Source organism: Petromyzon marinus, assembly GCF_048934315.1.
Source record: "Petromyzon marinus isolate PM22_M1 ecotype Great Lakes invasive population chromosome 77 unlocalized genomic scaffold, UKy_Petmar_22M1.pri1.0 chr77_unloc.1, whole genome shotgun sequence".
Lineage (NCBI taxonomy): Eukaryota > Metazoa > Chordata > Hyperoartia > Petromyzontiformes > Petromyzontidae > Petromyzon > Petromyzon marinus.
The window spans coordinates 131,899-142,698 of NW_027422621.1; the positions used below are offsets into that span (position 1 = coordinate 131,899).

Genomic DNA, 10,800 nt, shown 5'->3' on the forward strand with positions numbered 1-10,800 from the left:
GGGCCGGGGCGCGCGGATGGTCGAGCGAGCGAACTCGCTACTCAGTCACTCACTCACTCAGTCATCTACTCACACACTCAGTCACTCACTCACTCAGTCACCACTCACTCAGTCACTCACTCACTCAGTCACTCACTCAGTCACTCACTCACTCAGTCACCACTCACTCAGTCACTCACTCACTCAGTCACTCACTCAGTCACTCAGTCACTCACTCAGTCACTCACTCAGTCACTCACTCAGTCATCTACTCACTACTCAGTCACTCACTCAGTCACCACTCACTCAGTCATCTACTCACACACTCAGTCACCACTCACTCAGTCACTCACTCAGTCACTCATCTACTCACTACTCACTCACACACTCACTCAGTCACTCACTCACTCATCTACTCACTACTCACTCACACACTCACTCAGTCACTCACTCATCTACTCACTACTCACTCAGTCACTCACTCAGTCACTCACTACTCACTACTCACTCACTACTCACACATCTACTCACTATTCACTCACACACTACTCACTATTCACTCACTACTCACTCACACACTCATCTACTCACGCACTCACTAATCAGTCACTCACTCAGTCACCAGTCACTCACTCATCTACTCACTACTCACTCACACACTCACTCAGTCACCACTCACTCAGTCACTCACTCATCTACTCACTACTCACTCACTCAGTCACCACTCACTCCGTCACTCAGTCACTCACTCAGTCACTCAGTTACTCACTCAGTCACTCACTCACTCAGTCACTCACTCAGTCACTCACTCATCTACTCACTCACACACTCACTCACTCAGTCACTCACACACTCATCTACTCACTACTCACTCACACACTCACTTAGTCACCACTCACTCAGTCACTCACACACTCAGTCACTATTCACTCGCTACTCGCTCACACACTCACTCAATCACTCACTCACACGCCCACTCACTCACACGCTGAGTCACTCACACATTCACTCACTCACTCACACTCTCACACACTCAGTCACTCACACACTACTCACTCACACATTCACTCACCCACTCACACACTCACTCACCCACCCACTCACACACTACTCACACACTACTCACTCACTACTCACTCACTACTCACTCACACACTACTCACTCACACACTCAGTCACTCACACACTACTCACTCACACACTCACTCACCCACTCACACACTCACTCACCCACCCACTCACACACTCACTCACTCACTACTCACACACTACTCACTCACGTCAGGTCGCCTGTCTGACACAGCTACACAGCACCTCAGTAGGGCCTCACACCCTGGGAACACACACACACAGTCTAGTTTAGGTGTGGGTCTCTGTGGGTCTCTGTGAGTCTCTGTGGGTCTCTGTGAGTGTCTGTGGGTCTCTGTAGGTCTCTTTGTGTCTCTGTGGGTCTCTTTGTGTCTCTGTAGGTCTCTATGTGTCTCTAAGGGTCTCTGGGTCTCTATCTCTATGGGTCTCTGTACTATGATGGTGACATCAGCCACGTGGTGGAGCTGCTCATCATTTGGTGATGTCCAGCAGGTCGCCTGTCTGACACAGCTACACAGCACCTCAGTGGAGACTTACACCCTGGTAACACACACACAGACACAGTTTAGTTTTAGTGTGGGTCTCTGTGGGTCTCTGTGGGTCTCTTTGTGTCTCTGTGGGTCTCTGTGGGTCTCTGTGGGTCTCTATGGGTCTCTGTGGGTCTCTGTGGGTCTCTGTGGGTCTCTATGGGTCTCTATGGGTCTCTATGGGTCTCTGTGGGTCTCTGTGGGTCTCTGTGGGTCTCTGTGGGTCTCTATGGGTCTCTGTGGGTCTCTGTGGGTCTCTGTGGGTCTCTATAGGTCTCTGGATATCTAAGGGTCTCTATGTATCTCTATGGGTCTCTATGGGTCTCTGTGGGTCTATATGAGTCTCTGTAGGTCTCTGGGTCTCTGTGGGTCTCTGTGAGTCTCTGGATATCTAAGGGTCTCTATGTATCTCTATGGGTCTCTGTACTATGATGACATCAGCCACGTGGTGGAGCTGCTCATCATTTGGTGATGTCCAGCAGGTCGCCTGTCTGACACACAGCTACACAGCACCTCAGTGGAGACTCACACCCTGCTAACACACACACACAGTCTAAGTTTTATTTCCACAGTGCCGGTAGCCTTCATAGGCGTCGCTGCTACTCGTTACTACTAACAGCACTTGCCCTGAAAGTTGTGTTTAGAGGCTACACGGGGGTCATTTGTCTTTGTAGAGGAGGTGACGCTGGGTGAGGAGGTGGTGCTCTGTGTGTGTGTCTGTGTGTGTCTGTGTGTGTCTGTGTGTGTGTGCGTGTGTGTGTCTGTGTGTGTGTGTATGTGTCTGTGTGTGTCTGTGTGTGTATATGTGTCTGTGTGTGTGTGTATGTGTGTGTGTATATGTGTCTGTGTGTGTGTGTATGTGTGTGTGTATATGTGTGTGTCTGTGTGTGTGTGTATGTGTGTGTGTATATGTGTGTGTCTGTGTGTGTGTATGTCTGTGTGTGTCTATGTGTGTGTGTGTGTGTGGGGAGCGGTAGTGTAGTGGTTAGCGCTACGCTGCGCTATGAACCCGGCTTCCCGAGTTCGATTCCCGCTCACGGCCAACACCAGTGACGATTATCTGAACCGGTCCTGGGCCTCCCCTAGGTCGACTCAGCCTCAAATGAGTACCTGGTGCGGTGTGTAAACATTGCCACTAGGGAGACAAAGGCGGTCGGGCGTGGTGCTGGCCACCCACCCCCTCGTGTGCCATTCCGGCCTTCATAGGTGCTCGCTAACAGCACTTACCCCTACAGTCTGTTAAGGCTACACGGGGGATCTTTGTCTTTCTCTGTGTGTGCAGAGGAGGTGAAGGCGGGCGGTGATGAGGTGTTGTGGCAGTATAAGTGGGAGGAGGAGGATGGAGCGGAGGTCTATGGACCCTTCAGCAGTGTGCAGATGCAGGTGGAGAGAGATGCACACACAGAGACACACACAGAGACACACACAGATACGCACACAGAGACGCACACAGAGACACACAGAGACACACACAGAGACAGAGATACACACAGAGACACACAGAGACAGATACACAGAGATACACACAGGGACACACACACAGGGACACACACACAGAGATACACACAGAGATATACACAGAGATACACACAGAGATACACACAGAGATACACACAGATATACACACAGAGATACACAGATACACACACAGAGATGCACACACAGAGATGCACACACAGAGATACACACACAGAGATACACAGAGATACACACAGAGACACACACACAGAGACACACACACAGAGATACACACACAGAGATACACACACAGAGATGCACACACAGAGATGCACACACAGAGACGCACACAGAGACGCACACAGAGATGCACACAGAGACACACAGAGATACACACAGAGACACACAGAGACAGATACACAGAGATATACACAGGGACACACACACAGGGACACACAGAGATATACACAGAGATATACACAGAGATATACACAGAGATACACACAGAGATGCACACACAGATACACACACACAGAGATGCACACACAGAGATGCACACACAGAGATACACACACAGAGATACACACACAGAGATACAGACAGATACACACAGAGACACACACACAGAGACACACACACAGAGATACACACAGAGATACACACACACACAGATACACACAGAGATACACACGCAGATACAGAGATACACACAGAGATACAGTACACCCACACACAGTTCACACGCACACAGTACACACATATAGTACACACACACACGGTACACACACACACAGTACACACACACAGTACACACATATAGTACACATACACACACAGTACACATACACAGTACACACACACAGTACACACACAGTACACACACAGTACACACACAGTACACACACTACACAGTACACACACACACACTACACAGTGCACACACACAGTACACACACACATAGTACACACACACAGTACACACAGTACTCACACACATACACACCAAGTGCAAACACACTACACAATACACACACAACACTACACACACACAGTACTCACACACTACACAGTACACACACAACACTACACACACACACACACAGTACACACACATACACACCAAGTACAAACACACTACACAGTACACACACAACACTACACACACACACAGTACACACACAGTTCTCACACACACACTACGCAGTACACACACTACACAGTGCACACACACAGTACACACACAGTACTCACACATACACACCAAGTACAAACACACTACACAGTACACACACACAGTACACTACACAGTACACACACTACACACACAACACTACACACCACACTACACAGTGCACACACACACAGTACACACACACACACAGTACTCACCACACTACACAGTGCACACACACACAGTACACACACAACACAGTACACACACAACACAGTACACACACAACACAGTACTCACCACACTACACAGTGCACACACACACAGTACACACACACACAGTACTCACCACACTACACAGTGCACACACACACAGTACACACACACACAGTATATACACACACACACACACAGTACACACACACACAGTACTCACCACACTACACAGTGCACACACACACAGTACACACACAACACAGTACTCACCACACTACACAGTGCACACACACACAGTACACACACACACAGTACTCACCACACTACACAGTGCACACACACACAGTACACACACACACAGTACACACACACACAGTACTCACCACACTACACAGTGCACACACACAGTACACACACACACAGTACTCACCACACTACACAGTGCACACACACACAGTACACACACAACACAGTACACACACAACACAGTACACACACACACAGTACACACACACACAGTACTCACCACACTACACAGTGCACACACACACAGTACACACACACACAGTACTCACCACACTACACAGTGCACACACACACAGTACACACACACACAGTACTCACCACACTACACAGTGCACACACACACAGTACACACACACACAGTACACACACACACAGTACTCACCACACTACACAGTGCACACACACACAGTACACACACACACAGTACACACACACACAGTACTCACCACACTACACAGTGCACACACACACACACTACACAGTACACACACAACACTACACACCACACTACACCGCCACACACACGAATTGCTACACATGATGACCTCCTCTCCCGTGTCCCCCCATGTACCCCCCCCCGCCCCCGTGTACCCCCCTGTGCCCCCGCCCCGTGTACCCCCCTGTGCCCCGCCCCGTGTACCCCCCCTGTGCCCCCCAGGGCTGGGTGGACGAGGGGTACTTTGCCGAGGGGGTGCTCTGCCGCAAGATGGGGGACCCCGACGCCCCCTTCTACTCATCCAAGCGCATCGACTTTGACCTCTACACGTGACACCCCCCCCCCCCAAATGGTAGAGTCCAACCCCTCCCCTCCCCCCACTCACAATGGTAGAGTCCAAACCTACCCCCCCACTCACAGTGGTAGAGTCCAAACCTACCCCCCCACTCACAGTGGTAGAGTCCAAACCTACCCCCCCACTCACAGTGGTAGAGTCCAAACCTACCCCCCCACTCACAGTGGTAGAGTCCAAACCTACCCCCCCACTCACAGTGGTAGAGTCCAAACCTACCCCCACACTCACAATGGTAGAGTCCACACCTACCCCCACACTCACAATGGTAGAGTCCACACCTACCCCCACACTCACAATGGTAGAGTCCAAACCTACCCCCCCACTCACAGTGGTAGAGTCCAAACCTACCCCCCCACTCACAAGGGTAGAGTCCAAACCTACCCCCCCACTCACAGTGGTAGAGTCCAAACCTACCCCCCCACTCACAATGGTAGAGTCCAAATCTACCCCCCCACTCACAGTGGTAGAGTCCACACCTACCCCCACACTCACAATGGTAGAGTCCACACCTACCCCCCCACTCACAGTGGTAGAGTCCAAACCTACCCCCCCACTCACAATGGTAGAGTCCACACCTACCACCCCCCCCACTCACAGTGGTAGAGTCCAAACCTACCCCCACTCACAGTGGTAGAGTCCAAACCTACCCCCCCCACTGTCAATGGTAGAGTCCACACCTACCCCCCCACTCACAATGGTAGAGTCCAAACTTACCCCCCACTCACAATGGTAGAGTCCACACCTACCCTCCCACTCAATGGTAGAGTCCTTACCTACCTCCCCACTCACAGTGGTAGAGTCCACACCTACCCCCACACTCACAATGGTAGAGTCCACACCTACCCCCACACTCACAATGGTAGAGTCCACACCTACCCCCACACTCACAATGGTAGAGTCCAAACCTACCCCCCCCCCCCCACTCACAGTGGTAGAGTCCAAACCTACCCCCCCACTCACAGTGGTAGAGTCCACACCTACCCCCCCACTCACAGTGGTAGAGTCCAAACCTACCCCCCCCACTCACAGTGGTAGAGTCCACACCTACCCCCCCACTCACAATGGTAGAGTCCACACCTACCCCCCACTCACAGTGGTAGAGTCCACACCTACCCCCCCACTCACAGTGGTAGAGTCCACACCTACCCCCCCACTCACAGTGGTAGAGTCCAAACCTACCCCCCCACTCACAATGGTAGAGTCCACACCTACCACCCCCCCACTCACAGTGGTAGAGTCCAAACCTACCCCCACTCACAGTGGTAGAGTCCAAACCTACCCCCCCACTGTCAATGGTAGAGTCCAAACTTACCCCCCACTCACAATGGTAGAGTCCACACCTACCCTCCCACTCAATGGTAGAGTCCTTACCTACCTCCCCACTCACAGTGGTAGAGTCCACACCTACCCCCACACTCACAATGGTAGAGTCCACACCTACCCCCACACTCACAATGGTAGAGTCCAAACCTACCCCCCCCCCCCCACTCACAGTGGTAGAGTCCAAACCTACCCCCCCCCCCACTCACAGTGGTAGAGTCCACACCTACCCCCCACTCACAGTGGTAGAGTCCAAACCTACCCCCCCACTCACAGTGGTAGAGTCCACACCTACCCCCCCACTCACAGTGGTAGAGTCCAAACCTACCCCCCCACTCACAGTGGTAGAGTCCACACCTACCCCCCCACTCACAGTGGTAGAGTCCACACCTACCCCCCCACTCACAATGGTAGAGTCCACACCTACCCCCCACTCACAGTGGTAGAGTCCACACCTACCCCCCCACTCACAGTGGTAGAGTCCAAACCTACCCCCCCACTCACAGTGGTAGAGTCCAAACCTACCCCCCCACTCACAGTGGTAGAGTCCAAACCTACCCCCCCACTCACAGTGGTAGAGTCCAAACCTACCCCCCCTCACAATGGTACAGTCCAAACCTACCCCCCCACTCACAATGGTAGAGTCCTTACCTACCCCCCCCCCCCCACTCACAGTGGTAGAGTCCAAACCTACCCCCCACTCACAGTGGTAGAGTCCAAACCTACCCCCCCCCCCACTCACAGTGGTAGAGTCCAAACCTACCCCCCACTCACAGTGGTAGAGTCCACACCTACCCCCCCACTCACAGTGGTAGAGTCCAAACCTACCCCCCCACTCACAGTGGTAGAGTCCAAACCTACCCCCCCCACTCACAGTGGTAGAGTCCAAACCTACCCCCCCCACTCACAGTGGTAGAGTCCAAACCTACCCCCACTCACAGTGGTAGAGTCCAAACCTACCCCCCCACTCACAGTGGTAGAGTCCAAACCTACCCCACCACTCACAGTGGTAGAGTCCACACCTACCCCCCCACTCACAGTGGTAGAGTCCAAACCTACCCCCCCACTCACAATGGTAGAGTCCACACCTACCCCCCCACTCACAATGGTAGAGTCCACACCTACCCCCCCACTCACAGTGGTGGAGTCCAAACCTACCCCCCCCACTCACAGTGGTAGAGTCCAAACCTACCCCCCCACTCACAGTGGTAGAGTCCAAACCTACCCCCCCACTCACAGTGGTAGAGTCCAAACCTACCCCCCCTCACAATGGTACAGTCCAAACCTACCCCCCCACTCACAATGGTAGAGTCCTTACCTACCCCCCCCCCCCCCCACTCACAGTGGTAGAGTCCAAACCTACCCCCCACTCACAGTGGTAGAGTCCAAACCTACCCCCCCCCCCACTCACAGTGGTAGAGTCCAAACCTACCCCCCACTCACAGTGGTAGAGTCCAAACCTACCCCCCCATTCACAATGGTAGAGTCCTTACCTACCCCCCCACTCACAGTGGTAGAGTCCAAACCTACCCCCCCACTCACAGTGGTAGAGTCCAAACCTACCCCCCCACTCACAGTGCTAGAGTCCAAACCTACCCCCCCACTCACAGTGGTAGAGTCCAAACCTACCCCCCCACTCACAGTGGTAGAGTCCACACCTACCCCCCACTCACAATGGTAGAGTCCAAACCTACCCCCCCACTCACAGTGGTAGAGTCCAAACCTACCCCCCCACTCACAGTGGTAGAGTCCACACCTACCCCCCCACTCACAGTGGTAGAGTCCAAACCTACCCCCCCACTCACAGTGGTAGAGTCCAAACCTACCCCCCCCACTCACAGTGGTAGAGTCCAAACCTACCCCCCCCACTCACAGTGGTAGAGTCCAAACCTACCCCCACTCACAGTGGTAGAGTCCAAACCTACCCCCCCACTCACAGTGGTAGAGTCCACACCTACCCCCCCACTCACAGTGGTAGAGTCCAAACCTACCCCCCCACTCACAATGGTAGAGTCCACACCTACCCCCCCCACTCACAATGGTAGAGTCCACACCTACCCCCCCACTCACAGTGGTAGAGTCCACACCTACCCCCCACTCACAGTGGTAGAGTCCACACCTACCCCCCCCCCCCCCCCACTCACAGTGGTAGAGTCCAAACCTACCCCCCCCCACTCACAGTGGTAGAGTCCACACCTACCCCCCCACTCACAATGGTAGAGTCCACACCTACCCCCCCACTCACAATGGTAGAGTCCAAACCTCACATCATAGAAGGATTTTAGTGGGGGGGGGGAGTGATTGCGTGATAGGATTTTAGTGGGGGAGGGTGAGCTGACTGTGTAATAGGATTTTAGTGGGGAGGAGTGGATACTCTCTCTGTGTCTCTGAATAGTGGGGGGCTGGTGATGGCACCGTGTAATTGGTGGGGGGGAGCTTATCGTCGGAATCAGTCTCTCGCCCCCCTCTCTCTCTCTCTTTTCTCGCTTTGAGTTGCAGACTCCGTTTTCATTAAAAATAATATCTTACAAGTTGTTGTGGTGGTTGTTGTAGTGGTGGTGATGATGATGGTTGTTTAGTGATGGTGGTTGTCAGCCAGTCGACCCGTGGCACCTGCTGGGCCTGCCCCGTGACCTCCTCCTGCCAGCGGGCGCTCGACACTTCACGTGGTAGCCTAGAGGTGCACCTAGCCTGGCACAAGCGTCGTGGTGACATCACCGCGACTTAGTGGCGAATGGCGGTTGGTGTGGTGGTGGTGGTGATGGTTGTGATGGTGGTGATGGTGGTGATGGTGGTGATGATGATGATGATGGTGGTGATGGTGGTTGTGGGAGTTGTAGTCGTGGTGATAGTGGTGGTTGTGGTGATGGTGGGTGTAGTGGTGGTTGTATTGACGGTGGTTGTAGTGGTGATGGTGACTGTGGTGGTGGTTGTGATGATGTTGGTGGTGGTTGTGATCATGGCGGTGGTGATTGTGTGCTTATGACCACCTGCAGCATATTATTACCGGCTGCGTAACTCCGGTGTTGTGTGGAAGCTACCTGGTCTGTCGCTCCGCACGAAGCTTCAGGTCTTCTCGGCCACGGTCATCCCCTCCCTTCTCTACGCTTGCGAAACGTGGACCCCCCCTAATGGAACATCTTCGCCGGTTAGAAACATTCAGGCTGGCCCTGCCTACGATCCATCCTGGGTTTAACCAGCAGGCTGGATTGTGTGAGGAGCCCACAAATCCTTGAAAGATCTGGGCAAGGTCCCATCGGTGAGCTCCTCCGGCAGGCAAGGCTGCGATGGCTGGGTCATGTAGCCCGCATGCCCAGCCACCGCAGGCCGAAACAGCTTTTGTTTGGCCGGATCCAGCGGGCTAAACAGGCGCAGAATGGGCTGGAGATAATACGGAGTGGGTGGGTGAGTGGGTGAGTGGGTGTGTGGGTGAGTGACACGGGCTAGAGAAGAGATGGAGCTGATGCGGTACGGGAGGATGTGGAGCTGAGTGGACTTGCCGAAGAGCGGTACCAGCGGTGTCAATATCGGAGGAGGCTCGTGAAGGATGCTGCTGCTGGGCAGTGCCAGGCTAGGTGCACTGTGAGGCAACTGGGCAGGTTGGAGGCAGTCGCCTTCCAGCAACAACGGAGGGCAGAGGAGCGACGCTCACAACAATGAGCGCAACGCCGGGTGGATAAAATACGGCAAGTTGGCACAGGTGGTGGTGCAATTGCCGGTCATCTCAGTTGACCCATGGCCGGAATAGCGCCAAGGTCGATCCACTGACTCATTAGCATAGCCACACCCCCTCATTACCATAGCCACACCCCCATAATCAGCATAGCCCATCCCCCCTCACTAGCATAGCCACACCCCCCTCATCAGCATAGCCCCATCTCCCCTCATTAGCATAAACCATCTCCCTCATTAGCATGGCCTCATCTCCCCCTCATCAGCATAG

General features: G+C 53.5%; 1 protein-coding gene across 6 annotated transcripts in view; it reads left to right on the forward strand.

The window, feature by feature from the left end:
- The window catches only part of CD2BP2 (CD2 cytoplasmic tail binding protein 2), a 30,452-nt gene extending 21,064 nt beyond the window's left edge, over window positions 1–9,388 (forward strand). For 5 of the 6 annotated variants that reach the window (XM_076058571.1, XM_076058574.1, XM_076058575.1 and 2 more), the window contains 2 exons: window positions 2,878–2,978; window positions 5,405–9,388. In XM_076058571.1, the coding sequence (XP_075914686.1) occupies window positions 2,878–2,978; window positions 5,405–5,515 (212 nt within the window). In that variant the 3' untranslated portion in view covers window positions 5,516–9,388. Of the gene's footprint in view, window positions 1–2; window positions 1,389–1,868; window positions 2,979–5,404 lie in introns of those variants that run through there. The other variant, XR_012931639.1, reaches the window with a different exon arrangement.
- Window positions 9,389–10,800: the final 1,412 nt, after the last annotated feature.